Source organism: Heterodontus francisci, chromosome 3, assembly GCF_036365525.1.
Source record: "Heterodontus francisci isolate sHetFra1 chromosome 3, sHetFra1.hap1, whole genome shotgun sequence".
NCBI lineage: Eukaryota > Metazoa > Chordata > Chondrichthyes > Heterodontiformes > Heterodontidae > Heterodontus > Heterodontus francisci.
The window spans coordinates 150,643,279-150,658,659 of NC_090373.1; the positions used below are offsets into that span (position 1 = coordinate 150,643,279).

Below are 15,381 nucleotides of genomic sequence, written 5' to 3' on the forward strand. Positions count from 1 at the left end.
CAAATTAGTTGAGTAAGACTGCAATTGTTGCAAATATATACTTTTGAATCTACTGCCTGACCTTTGTAAACGCAACTCTTTTGGATCAAAGTTTTGAAGTCCATCTCCTGAAAATTCCCCTTCATTTTTCTCTCGCATGGCTCGACGTTTTTCTTCTCTACGATGCTGTTTTAGCAATTGCTTTTCTTGTTCAGAATGGACTGTGACTTGACAGCCATAAATGGGTTGTGCATTTCCCCCTAAACCTTTTTTTGAAGAGTCTGTAAAATTAAAACAGCTTTATTTAACTCACAAAAAACAACTTGCATTTAGAATAGCACCGTTAACGTAGTAAAATGTTCCAAGATGCTTCACAGGAGTGATATCTAACAGGATTTAACACCGAAGCACATAAGACGACATTAGGACAGGTGACCAAAGACTCTGAGAGGTAGGGTTTTAAGGAGCACCTGAAAGGAGGACAGTAAGGTAGAAGGCATGGAAGTTTAGGGAGGAAAGTCCAGAGTCAGCAATTTCTCTGCTTTTATTGGCAACAATTATATGGATGTATAAATGACAAAAAGAAAAAAATCATTTTCATGAAATGATTTCTCAGAAAGGGCTATTGACAATTAAAAATTATTTTGAGTTATTTCAAGCTCAGCTGAGGCTATGCACCCAATGAAGCCAATTTTTAGTGGCTGGTGCAAGTCAGTTCTAAATGTTTCACAACTCGTCTAATTCCTGCCTAATTTTCGAGTATAAGTTCATTTGCATAATTGCTTGCATCATCACGTACAGACTCAGAGAGATGATGAGAGGACAATACTATGTGGTCCATAACTAAAGGATGTATATTGAGGCTTTAGAGAAGGTACAATGCAGGCTCATTAGGATGCTGCCTGGTATGAAGAAATACAAACACAAAGAAGGTTGTGCAAAATTAGAAAAATGATTATGAAACATAGAAGAATTATGAGGGTATGGAATTCATGTACAAGGTTAGTGACTGAGGCAGAAAATATAAATTCTAAATTAGATAGGTGAAGGAAAAGGGATAAAGCGATAAAGGAACAGGTAAATGAGATTAGAACTATGAGCTCACTTGGAGTGTAAATGGCTACTGGACTGATTGAGCCAAATGGCCTGTTTCCATATTGTATTTTCTGGGCAAGCAAAACTTGAAGGGTTGGGGCCACTTAAAGGGGTGTGTCACAACAAAGACACAGAAATTCTGCCAGCTTTGGGAGCTTCATTATGCAATACATGCAATTAATAACCTATGCAAAGGCTATTAAAGCACTTAGTCGACAATATTCAGTGTCAGAGAACAAAAGATGAAGGCATGAGTCTGCAGACAATGGAGCACCCCAGCACCCAATCCACTGTCTGATAGCTGCTTAGATTGAGAGTGTACTAGATGAGGTACTTATGGGGACAATTTTCCTCTATTCCATTCCATGATATCCTCTCCAAAGGTCAGCATTGTAAGTGTCTCTGCAGCAGATGAAACAGCTCTGCAAGTGCTGCTTTACTGACTCAGACCCCAAGAAAATACTGGCATACACAAGCCATTGCGGGTAGGTGAGTATTGGCCTCCAGAAATAGAAGGCAGAAACTTACCCAACCATTAGTTCTTGAATAAAAGCAAAACACTGATGTTGGAAACCTAAAATAAAAACAGAAACTGCTGGAAGTACTCAGCAGGTCTGGCAGTATCAGTGGAGAGAGAAACAGAGTTACGTTGCAGGTCTGTGACCTTTCATCAGAAAGTTCTGATGAAAGGTCACAGACCTGAAACGGTAACACTAGTGCCTTGTCATGCAGTATCACTTATTATATGAGATGTTGTAAATTGGTCTGGCTCTGAAGAAATATCCAGCATAACTGTCTGTCCAATATTCACATACCATCGTAACATGCAACTTCCTTAGCAAAGTGGCGTCTCATCCAGCATCTAGTCACAGAATCACAGAATAATACAGTGCACAAGAGGTCCTTCGGCCCATCGTCTGTCAAAGTGAGATAATTTTACCTCTTTCTGCAGGTACAGATGCCAGCAAGGTACACAGGACACTTCTTGATCTGCCATGTGTACCTTGTTACGTCTGCTTCCTCTTCTAAATAGATTGGCTTGGAGAATTTGATTCATTCCAGTGATTTACCCCAGTTATAAAATCAGGGATAATAATGTAAGCAGGGACAACTGGTACAGAGCACCAGCATGGAAGAAAATGACTGACAAAAGTGATGCAGAAGTTGCCTAAAAATAACTACATTACCATTGTATCCTTTCATTGTTTTCATGCATAGAGTCATAGTCATAGAGTTACTTATGGCATAGAAGGAGGCCATTCAGCCCAACGAGTCCATGCCAGCTAACAATGGAGCTATCCAGTCAGTCTCATTCCCCCGCTCAATCCTCATAGCTCTGCAAGTTTATTTCCTTCAAGTGGCCATCCAATTTCTTTTTGAAATTATTGATTGTCTCCACTTCCACCACCCTTGTGGGCAGCAAGTTCCAGGTCATTACTACCCGCTGTGTAAAAAAATGTGCATCCTCATATTCCCCATGCATCTTTTGCCCAAAGCATTCAGTCTGTGTCCCCTAGTCCTTGTACCATCAGTTAATGGGAACAGTTTTACCTTTTCTAACTTATCTATGCCTGTCATAATCTTGTACACCTCTACTATATCTCCTCTCAATCTCCTTTGCTTCAAGGAGAACAAACCCAGCTTTTCCAACCTAATCTTGTAAATAAAAAACCCCCATCCCTGGAACCATTCTGGTAAATCTCTTCTGCACCATCTCAAAGCCCCTTACATCCTTCCTAAAATGCAGTGACCAGAATTGGATGCAATACTACAGTTGGGCCCTAACCAGAGCTTCATAAAGGTTTAGCATAACTTCCCGACTTTTGTACTCAATTTAGCTAGTTATGAAGCCCAAGACCCCATATCCTTTGCTAACTATTCTCTCAATATGTTCTTCCACCTTCAAAGATCTATGCATGTGCCTGCCCCCAGGTCTCTCTGTTCCTGCACACTTTTTAGAACTGTGCCATTAAATATATTCCTGCTTCCAAAATACATCACCTCACGCTTGTCTGTATTAAATTTAATCTGCCACCCGTCTGCCCGTTCTGCTAGCCTATGTCCTGTTACAAGCGGTTCTGGTCATCCTCACTGTTTGCCAAATCTCCAAGTTCGGTGTCATCAGCAAATGTTGGGATTTTACTCTGTATTCCAAGATCCAAGTCATTTCTATCTAGCAAAAAAAAGTGGTCCTAGCACTGACCCTTGGGGAACACCACAGTTTACTATCCTCCAGTCTGAAAAACAACCATTTACTATGACTCACTACTTTCTGCCCTTTAGCCAATCTTTAATCCAACTTGACACTGACCCTCCTATTCCATGAGCCTTAATTTTGTTAACCTGCCTTTTATGTGGTACTTTATCACATTTTTTCTTAAAATCCATATAAACAACATCCACCACATTCCCTTCATCAATCCTCTCTGTTACTTCTTCAAAAATTCAATTAGGTTAGTCAAGCATGATCTCCATTTTACAAATCCATGCTGGCTATCCTTAATTAACTCAAATCTTTCCAAGTGTCTGTTCATTTCTTTTCCCTGATAATTGTTTCTAAAACCTTACCCACCACTGATGTTACACTAACTGGCCTGTAGTTGCTCGGACTGTCCTTATACACTTTCTTGAATAAGGGTGTCGCATTTGCCCCTCTCCACTCCTCTGGCACCTTCCCCGTATCTAGAGAAGATTGGAAAATTATGGCAAGCCCTTCTGCTATCTGCACCCCACTTCCTTCAGCAAGCTGGGATGCAAGTCATCAGGATCAGGTGACGTAATTAACCTAAGTATAGCCAGCCTTTTCAGTATCGCCCCCCCTCTCAATTTTTACTCTATCCATTGCCTCTACTCTCTCTGCTTCTACCAATATTTTGTCCCATAAATGTGAACGCCAAACGTCTTGGACGTAGGTCAGACTTGGCGATCCAGATGCTAGCAAGTCATGTGTAGAATTGTCCATCTATTTTTGAGTACAGTAATGAAGCTCCTGCCTGCTTCAGACAGCAGCTTACACTTTCTGCCCCAGACCGAACCAGGGGCCGGAATTTTATCGGCACGCTGTGAGTCCCGCAGCTGGGACCAAATGCTGGTCCTGAGCCCACACGAGCAAACAGCAGGACCACAGAGTAGATTTTACCGCTGGTGGCTAATTAAGAGGCTGCTGCCAGGACCACTGTCCAATTAAGGATGGCGACCTGCCTCTCCAAGCTGCTAGCCCAGTCAGAGGGCCAGCAGCTCTGCAGCCATGACAGCACCACTGATAGAGGTGGTGGCTGCTGAGACTGGAGAGAGGAGAGGGCCACTGAGAAATTATTTTTAATGTGCCAGGGCCAGGCAGGCAGGCCCCGGTAATCAGAGGGGTCACCCTCTAGTGGCATCGCTGGAACCACAGGGGTGGCCATTGCCGCCCAGGGGCCCCTCTGCGAGACATGGAATCTCTGGGAAGGAAGTCCCCAAGCACCGCGAGAAGCCACTTGTAGGCCACCTCGATGAAGCTGGCAGTCTCCCCACATGGCGGGGGTGCGGGAACCGTTCTGATGTTGGCAAAATATAGGCTGGGACATAAAATGGCTGTTAATATGCCAGTTAATTGGAATAATTGGCCACCCACCTACAGTTAGTGGACAGCCAAGCCGCTGCCATTCACGCCTTTGGAAATATGCCGTGGTGGCCAGAAAACATTGGGCTTCCTTTCCGCCACCACTTGAAGAACCTAGCCACCTCCCAGCCCACCTCCCCCGGGCTGGTAAAATCCAGGCCCCTGGTTGGGTCTCGGAAGGAAGTGTAAGCTGCTGTCTGAAGCAGGCAGAAGCTTTATTAGTGTACTGATTTCTGTCTGCAATTCATTGTGCTCTAGAGGTATCCTTTTTTGGGAGTGTAATGGGTCCCATTATCACCCCCAATTAATTCAACACCTCAACAAGCTTCAAGCTTTGGGGCCACTGCTGTTTGTCATTTTGATAAATGACCTGGAAGAGGGTGTAGAAGGGTGGGTTAGTAAATTTGCGGATGACACTAAGGTCGGTGGAGTTGTGGATAGTGCCGAAGGATGTTGTCGGGTACAGAGGGACATAGATAGGCTGCAGAGCTGGGCTGAGAGATGGCAAATGAAGTTTAATGCGGAAAAGTGCGAGGTGATTCACTTTGGAAGGAGTAACAGGAATGCAGAGTACTGGGCTAATGGGAAGATTCTTGGTAGTGTAGATGAACAGAGAGATCTTGGTGTCCAGGTACATAAATCCCTGAAGGTTGCTACCCAGGTTAATAGGGCTGTTAAGAAGGCATATGGTGTGTTAGCTTTTATTAGTAGGGGGATCGAGTTTCGGAGCCACGAGGTCATGCTGCAGCTGTACAAAACTCTGGTGAGACCGCACCTGGAGTATTGCGTGCAGTTCTGGTCACCGCATTATAGGAAGGATGTGGAAGCTATGGAAAGGGTGCAGAGGAGATTTACTAGGATGTTGCCTGGTATGGAGGGAAGGTCTTATGAGGAAAGGCTGAGGGACTTGAGGTTGTTTTCGTTGGAGAGAAGGAGGAGGAGAGGTGACTTAATAGAGACATATAAGATAATCAGAGGGTTGGATAGGGTGGATAGTGAGAGTCTTTTTCCTCGGATGGTGATGGCAAACACGAGGGGACATAGCTTTAAGTTGAGGGGTGATAGATATAGGACAGATGTCAGAGGTAGTTTCTTTACTCAGAGAGTAGTAGGGGCGTGGAACGCCCTGCCTGCAACAGTAGTAGACTCGCCAACTTTAAGGGCATTTAAGTGGTCATTGGATAGACATATGGATGAAAATGGAATAGTGTAGGTCAGATGGTTTCACAGGTCGGTGCAACATCGAGGGCCGAAGGGCCTGTACTGCGCTGTAATGTTCTAATTCTAATTCTAATTCAAATGGATAATTTAAGCACACGGTCCTCAGAGCTGTCAATGGAGGGCCCTTGAGTCATACAATATTGTATATTTCCAATTCAATTTAAAGAAATTAGAATATGGAGATTAACTTATTTTCAACTATCAGCCTCAAGAAACTGAGCAAGTTTATGCAATAACATTGCAATACATGATTATCTACCAGTTGGCAACAAAGGCAATCAAATATGAAGTCACAGGTATACTCAGATTTTCAATTATCTCTCTCAAATGATATGTTAAACACAATAAACAGTACCATACCAACAGCAATGTTCTGTTTTATGCTTTGTGTGGTCCATTATGCGCAATTTGCTCATCGGATCCAATCTTTCAACTTGTCAGTGGTTCAGTGTCATTTCAATACAATGGAACCACAATTTTAAATTGTCCCTTCTGTGGCAATTAACAATGCACAAAATTAAGGGATACATGTGGGATATACACTAATATAATTTTAAAATTCAGAATAATTTCTTGCTAAGTGGACTTTGCAATCAACTGAGCCAAACCATTCCCTACCATCTCTTATAGCTACCAGTGCATTACCTTTTACAATTATGGCATCAACAAGTATTGATGTTGCACCTTCAACACAGTAAAACATTCCATGGCGCTTCACAGGTACATTATCAAACAAAATTTGACCCCGAGTCACGTAAGTCAGCATAGGACAGCTTGGTCAAAGAGATAGATTTTTAAAAGTGTCCTAGAGGAGGAGAATGAGGAACAGAGGTGGGGAGGTTTCGGGAGGGTATTCCAGAAGTTAGGACCTAGGCAGCTAAAGACACTACCTTCGGAAAATCAGGAATACACAAGAGGCCCGAATTGCAGGAGTGCAAAGATGTTGATAGGTTGTAGGGCTGGAAGGGGTCAGAGACATGGGGAAGGAAGAGGCCATAGAGGGATTTGAAAACAAGGTTCAGAATTTTAAAATGATAAAACTATACAAGTTTTGGAGATATTGGACCCGATAATAAAGCACAGGTGGGATCTGAGTGGGTTGGGTGGTGAAGTGCGAGTGAGGAAGGTCATGTCAATGTCTGATTTCAACATGATCCCTCATTAGCATTTTACCCCCAGGTTTCGCATCTCTAATGTTCGTTAGCAGGTGTACTGCCCGCTCACGTGATGGGATCTCACCTCGAATATTTAATGAAAAGATGGAATTTGGAAGAGTTGGACGCATTTTAAGAGAGCGAGTGATTCATAGATGGATTTAGAACATTCAACGTCTGCACTCTGCTTCAATGAGGCAACACCACTGTGTGCAGTAAGGACTAGGAAAGATACTTTTCCCAAGCAATGGTTAAAAAAAAATGCTGCTGTAACCAAGATGGCCGTGGTTGGAAGTGGTTGAGGAAGTCAGCAGCAGGAGTATTGTGCCCCATACCTGGATTCAGGAATAGGAAGGAGGTTAATTGCCTAACTGGATCAAGAAAGGCAAGCATGACTGCATATTGACCTACAACTGGAGTGTATGCCCGACCATAGCCCCCACTTTGACTTGTCAAGCATACTCCATCGCATCGCTCCTCACAACCACACATGTTTCAATAGCACCCATCATTCCCCTTCTATGCACTTCCTCACCACACCCATTTCTCTATCCACGACTCCACTTCTGTCAATCTTTATTCAATGCAAACCCACCTCAATCAGCTCTGTCAATTCTCAGCAGAGATCCTCAAATGCATGTCAGCTGCACTCATGATGCATCTGCCAGATAGTTGCCATCATTGAAAACATTGCACACATACCCTACAGAAAGTCACAGGTATGTTCCTTCCCTCTTTCAGGAGAGCCCTAAATATAAGGGAGGACCACCAGAGACGCTCCACTAAAGCGTGCAGTTGACATCAGCAGAGGATGCAACCACAGAGATAAGTTGCAAATCAGCGTCCCTGACCATTGGAGGTGGAGAGACTTGGACTTCACTCCTGCATGGTGACAGCATTAAATACCTCCGATCCACATCTCGTACAAGACTAAGTCATGCTGACTTGATTTCAGCACCCAGTCAAATATGGTCACCTTCATCATTCAGAACTTCATCATTTTTACATTCCCGTAACTAAATCATATCCATCTCTTCTCTCCTTCAAAGCCAACATGCGAAAACCAGTAGCCCGGGACCCTTCTTGACAACATTTCTTCAGTGGAGCTTATTCCATCTGAGGAACAAACTTCACAGGACATGTGTTTACCAGGCACCAGCGCAGACACAATCACTTTGGTAAATCCCATTAGAGAGTTAGGCGAATTCTTACCTGGTGAGCCACAATGGACTAGTGAGCACCAGCAGAAAGTGGTGGTAGGGATAGTTGTGGAAAGTCCAAGCCAGAGCTCGCAGTCCTCTCCGAGCTCTGCTGAGCAGCTCAGAGATTCTAAACGCTGGAAGCCATCAATGAGGAGGAGACTGATAGAGGGTCAAATGAGGTATAACAGCAATTCGGCTAGGCACATTGTTCACAATAGTAGAGAGAATGGAGTACTCTAGCTCATGCATTTGTGGATTGATGTCACATGCATGAATATCTTCCCTGGATACAGTGGGCCTCCGCTGTGGAACTTCAATGGCAGTACTCTAATCAGTCCCTGCAGGCGCTGACCTTGGCTGTGAAACCAATGGATGGCAATATTTCTGCCATCCTAAACAGGATGACAAATACCTTAGCATTAACATTTTCTTGTGGTTGCACACTAGCTGAACATTGATGGAATGAAATCTCTTGCAGCTGACGAATGCTCCTGATTGATCAGGTAGTGCTTGGATTGCCACTTATGTGCAAATCAAAAGTACTCTGCATCTGTGGAAGGCCAGAAAGAGATGGAAAGCCAAGTGCCTGCCCATTCTACCTATTGCCATCACAGGGCAAGGTTAAATATCTCCCAGCTCTGACAAACAATCCACCTGCTGTATGGATCATATGCATTTATGTGCAGCCGTCTGCAAAATGCGTGCTACATCTCCGGTAGCATCCTGGAAGGAACCATAGGTAAAAAGAATTGATGGCAATGGTGGCTTTCACAGCCACTGGTGAGTGTGGTCATCAGGTAGCAGATCTTTGTCTAGGAAGGTGCATATGTCTGTCGACATCTGACGTGTAAATCTCAGCCTTTGGAAGCATTGCTGTTCTGACAGGTCAACAAAGTGGTGCCTCTCTTCATACACCTGGTTACGTGGGTAGTGCCTCCTGCGAATTCGACTCCTCTGTTGCTCCCCTCTCTGTTATCCATCTCCAGTTCCATCTACAACATGCCCTTGCTGCTGTGGATGTTGAATGTGTTCCTCATCTGAAACCATCACAAGCAGCCATGACACCACCTATCCTGCTATTCTCTGAGAAGCACTAAGTGTAGCAAGGGCACAGAATGCACTCTGGTTGGGGGACTACAATGTCCATCGCCAAGAGTGGCTCGGTAGCACCACTACTGAGCGAACTGACTGAGTACTGAAGGGCATATTTGCAAGATTGGACGTGAGGTAGATGGTGAGAAAACCAACAAGAATGAAAAATCTGCTTGACCTGTCCTCACCAACCTACTTGTCCATGACAGCACTGGTAGGAATGACCACAGCTCAATCTTGTGAAGACAAAATCCCATCTTTGCACTGAGCGGTACCTCCATCATGTTGTGTGGCACTATCAACATGCCAAATGGAATAGACTCAGATCAGTTCTGGCAGCTCAAAACGGGGCACCCATGAGGCACTGTGGGCCATCAGCAGCAACAGAATTGTATTCAACCACAATCTGTAACCTATGACCTGGCATATATCTCACTCTCCCATTACAATCAATCCCGGGGACCAACCCTGGTTTAATGAGGAGTGCAGGAGAGCATGCCAGGAGTAGCATCAGGCATACCTAAAAATGAAGTGTTAACCTGGTAAAGCTACAACACAGATATACATGCTAAACTGCGGAAGCAACATGCGATAAGACAGACCTAAGTGATCCTACAACCAAATCAAATATCAGATCTAAGCTCTGCAGTTCTGCCACATCACATTCTGAATGGTGGTGAATAATTAAACAACTAACCAAATGAGGAGGCTCCACAAACATCCCCATCTTCAATGATGGGGGAGCCCAGTACGTCAGTCCAAAAGACAAGGCTGAAACATTTGCAACAATCTTCAGCTGGAAGTGTCGAGTGGATGATCCATCTCGGTTTCCTCCTGAGATCCCCAGCATCACATATGCCAGTCTTCAGCCGGGGAAAATTTCCCAGGTAGGTTCTGTCCACAAAAAGCAGGACAAATCCAATCCTGCCAATTACCACCTCATCAGTCTACTCTCAATCATCAGCAAAGCAATGGAAGATGTCATTGAGCGTGTTATCAAGCGGCACCTATACAGCAAAAACCAAAGCTCAGTTTGGGTTCTACCAGGACCACTCGGATCCAGACGTCATTACAGCTATGGTCCAAACATGGACCAAAGAGCTGAATTCAAGAGGTGAGGTGAGAGTGACTGCCCTTGTTATGACCAGGTGAGGAAGGGGTCTCAGGCTCCCCTCTCACCCCTCTCTGGTTTTGCCATAACAGGGTTTATCTTGTAAAACACAGTGATTTTAGCTTACCACCTCAGTGAGCCCTTGCTCACTGCACTCTAATTGCAATTTCAAATGAACCAAATATAGGTTTCTTGAGTTTAAACAAGAAAAATAAGTTTATTAGCCTTATCACTCTAACCCAGCTAAAATTTCTAAAACACACGGCGCATCCACGCTCACAGGCATACAAGAGGCACATACACACAAATAGATACAGATGGGAAGAAAAAGTTGGGGAGGGGTGGTTGAAGAAGAGTTTGTGATAAATGGAATACAGATACAGTTCTTAATGTCCTTGGTACAATGTCCTCAATTGAAGTTAAGGTCTTGGAATCCTTGCTCGGGCCAGGTGCACAATTCCAGGCTTGCTTCCCTGGTACCAAAAGGCCAAAGATAGAGCTTTGTCTGTAGTCTTGAAGCGTAGAAACTGCCCCCCATGGTTTTCCTGGGACTTTGCTGTAGCGAGAGAGAAGATTCAGAATTGCAGTCCGTTTCCTTTCTGTGAGGCACAATTCAAAAGCGCAGGTAGGTCATGTGGCCATGTCTTTGTTTGAAACAGCAACTTCTTGGAGGGTTACTGGATTTCAGAGCTTTCCAGTGGAATGTGGAGTTTTGGCTCTTACAAAGTCAAAGGGTGCTGATCACCACTATTGCCCAGACCAATCTTGCCAACTGAATCAAGGAGCACCTCCACTGTGTCTCTATTCAACTGTATTCAGCCAGCATTTGTCTTCTCAGAATGTAAATGTGCAACCATGTTTTCAGTTGTTCAGTTCTGTTTTTAAAAAAACAAGTTATTTGTAATGTCCAGTAAAAAAGTTTCAAGGAGTGTCCCATATGATGAAATTAATAGGTTTCCATTTGGCAGGTGTGATTCCCATCACTCCCTTGAAATCAAGGCAGCATTTGACCGTGTGTGGCATCAAGGAGCCCTAGCAAAATTGACATCAATGGAATGCTGGAGGAAAAGTCTCCAGGAGTCGTCCCTAGAACAAACGAAGATGGTTGTGGTTGTTAGAGGCCAATCATCTCAGCCCCAGGAAATCACTGCAGGAGTTCCTCAGGGTAGTGCCCTCGGCACTCCAACATAAGGTCAGAAGTGGGGAGTTCGATGATTGCACAATGTTTAGTCCCGTTCGCAACTCCTCAGATACTGAAGATTGTGCCCACATGCAACAAGACCCGGGCAACATTCAGGCTTGGACTGATAAGTGGCAAGTAGCATTCACCCCACACAAGTGCCAGGCAATAACAATCTCAAGAGAGAATCTAACCATCTCCCCTTAACATTCAACAGCATTACCCTCGCTGAATCTCTCACCATTGGTATCTTCGGGGGTTACCACTGATCAGAAACTGAACTAAACCAGCCATATAAATACTGTGGCTACAAGAGAAGGTCAGAGGCTGGGAATTCTGCAGCAAGTAACTCACCTCTTGACTCCCCAAAGCCTGTCCACCACCTTCAAGGCACAAGTCAGGAGTGTAATGGAATACTCTCCACTTGCCTGGATGAGTGCGGCCCAACAACACTCAAGAAGCTCAATGCCATCCAGCTCAAAGCAGCCTATTTAATGGGCATGCCATCCTCCACCACCAGGACACAGTGGCAGCAATGTGTACCAACTACAAGATGCACTGCAGCAACGCACGAAGCCTCCTTTGACAGCACCTTCCAAATCCGCAACATCTACCACCTAGGTGGTCATAGGCAGCAGATGCATGGGAACACAACACCTGCAAGTTCCCCTTCAAGCCACAAATAATCCTAACTTGGAACTATATCATCGTTCCTTCGCTGTCGCTGGGTTAAAATCCTGGAACTCCCTCCTTAATACCACCGTAGGTGAAATTGCACCACATGGACTGCCGTGGTTCATCTTCTCTAGGGCAATTATGGATAAGGAACAAATGCTGGCCTTGGTATTGACATTCACATCCCATGAACAAATTTTAAAAAAGCAATACTTTAATTGAGTCCAATGCTAATAAAACATTTGTAAACATTCAATCATTAAACTCGATATCTTCAACACAAGGTTCACATCTCCAGGTTCAACTGTGGATGGGGAAATAGAAAAATGGCTGAGAACTCACACTCACCTTCACAGAATATTAAAGGCAGCACCTCAGATTGCTAAGGCTGTGTAAGAGAAAGCTTATAGAATCTAGATTTTATCTCAAGGTCTTGGGTATAAAAGCCAAGTGGCAATGATGAGCCATTATAAAACCTTAACTTGATCTCAAAGGACAGTGAGCAGTATGGACTCCACACTAGAGCAAAGATACTGAGGTTTTAGAGACGGTACAATGCAAATTCACTTGGATGCTGCTTGGTATGTGGAAATATAGATACAAATAAAGATTTGAAAAATTGGGTCTTCTTTGTTGCAACAATGTAGATTATAATGCAGTAGAACAGAAAAGTTTAAAATTATGAAAGAATGAGAAATTAAGAAAGACATTCAAAAACGAAGTAGCAATAGACCAACTAGTTCATGTCATTTTGCAGGCGTATTGGCATTTTCTTACATGCAATAATTCTCAATGAAAAGCCTCAAGATTTTTTTTTGTTAATTTGAAAAGCTTACACACTTGGATAGTACCTAAACCCAATGCTAGCTGACATTAAAAATGGTTTACTATCCTCGGGTACTGTCCCTTTTTAAAACAGCTGCACCCATCAAAACCCATGCTAAAAATCACTGTCCTTGCAAACTACCACCCCATGTTCACCTACCCTTTCCTCTCCAAAATCTTTGAACATGTTGCTGCCTCCCAAATTCATGCTCATCATTCCTCCAATTCTTTGTATGGATCTCTCCAAATTGAGTTATTACCTGTGATAAAGCACCAAAAGTCACGAATGCAATTCTGGATAACTACAACTCTTACGCATTACCCCTCTTCTACCTTCCTTCATCCTTGGACATAATCAACCACACCATCCTCTTTCAACATCTCTTGTTTGGTTCCACTCTTGCCTATTCAACAAATGGTCAGAGTATCTCCACCAATGGATGATCTCCTTCCGCCTGCATACAACTACTTCTGGAGTCTCCCAAAAATTTATCCCTGAGCCTCTCCCTTATCTTGTCTTCATGCTGCCCTTTGGCAACATCACCTGCAGACATGAGGTCAGCTTGCACGTCTTCATAGATGACACCAAGCTCTATCTCTCCACCATCTCTTCTGACCCCTCTGCAGGTTCTCTGTTATCAGACTGTTGAACCGACATCCAAAGAACCATAGAAAAGTTACGGCACAGAAGGACGTCATTCAGCCCATCATGTCTGCGCCGGGAACAAACTAGCCGCCCAATCTAATCCCACCTTCTAGCACCTGGTCTGTAGCCTTGCAGATTACAGCACTTCAGGTGCAAGTCCAGGTATCTTTTAAATGAGTTGAGGGTTTCTGCCTCCACCACCGTTCCTTGGCAGTGAATTCCAGACACCCCCCACCCTCTGGGTGAAAAAGTTTTTCTTCAACTCCCCTCTAATCCTTCTACCAATCACCTGAAATCTGTGCCCCCTGGTAATTGACCTCTCCACTAGGGGAAACAGGATCTTCCTGTCTATTCTATTTAGCCCCCTCATAATTTTGTACACCTCAATTAAGTCAACACCTCAGCCTCCTCTGTTCTAAGGAAAACAACCCTAGCCTATACAATCTTTCTTCATAGATGCAATTTTCAAGCCCTGGCAACATTCTTGTAAATCTCCTCGGTACTCTTTCCAGAGCAATTATATCCTTACTGTAATGTGGCGACCAGAACTGCATGCAATACTCCAGCTGTGGCTTAACCAGCGTTTTTTATTTATATAAACAGTTCCAGCATTACATCCCTGCTTTTGTATTCTATACCTCGGCCAATAAAGGAAAGCATTCCATATGCCTTCTTCACCACTTTATCTACCTGTCCTGTCACTTTCAGAGACCTGTGGACATGCACTCCAAGGTCTCTCACTTCTTCTACCCCTCTCAATATCCTCCCATTTATTGTGTATTCCCTTGCTGTGTTGGCCCTTCCCAATTGCATTACCTCACACTTCTCCAGATTGAATTCCATTTGCCACTTTTCCGCCCACTCAACCAAACCATTGATGTCATTCTGGAGTCTACAGCTATCCTCTTCACTATCAACTACATGGTCAATTTTTGTGTCATCTACCATGCCTCCCACATTTAAGTCCAAATCATTAATATATGCCAAAAACAGTAAGGGACGCAACTCTGAGCCCTGTGGAATGCCACTGGAAACTGCCTTCCATTCGCAAAAATATCTATCGACCATTACCCTTTGTTTCCTGTCACTGAGCCAATTTTGGATCCAACTCACCACATTCCCCTGTATCCCATGGGCTTTTACTTTTCTGACCAGTCTGCCATGTGGGACCTTGTCAAATGCCTTACTAAAATCAATGCAGACAACATCCACTGCACTACCCTCATCAATCCTCCTTGTTACGTCCTCAAAAAATTCTATTAAGTTAGTAAGACACGACTATTCCCGATTAATCCATGCCTTTCTAAGTGACAGTTTATCCTATCTCTCAAAATTGATTCTAATAATTTGCCCACCACCGAGGTCAGACTGACCGGCCTATAATTATTTGGTCTATCCCTCGCACCCTTTTTAAATAATGCTACAACGCTCGCAGACCTCCAATCCTCTGGTACCTCGCCTGTATCTAGCGAGGACTTGAAGAACACCCGCTATTTCCTCTCTGGCTTCCTTTAACAACCTGGGATACAATCCATCTGGCCCTGGTGATTTATGCACTTTCAAGGATGTCAGACTCCCTCGTACTTCCTCTCACATTATG

General features: G+C 44.0%; 1 protein-coding gene across 3 annotated transcripts in view; it reads right to left on the reverse strand.

The window, feature by feature from the left end:
• ascc3 (activating signal cointegrator 1 complex subunit 3) overlaps positions 1 to 15,381 on the reverse strand; it is a 740,670-nt gene that overhangs the window by 656,201 nt on the left and 69,088 nt on the right. For all 3 annotated transcript variants that reach the window (XM_068026887.1, XM_068026891.1, XM_068026900.1), the window contains exon 6: positions 62 to 260. In XM_068026887.1, the coding sequence (XP_067882988.1) occupies positions 62 to 260 (199 nt within the window). The remainder of the gene's footprint in view (positions 1 to 61; positions 261 to 15,381) is intronic.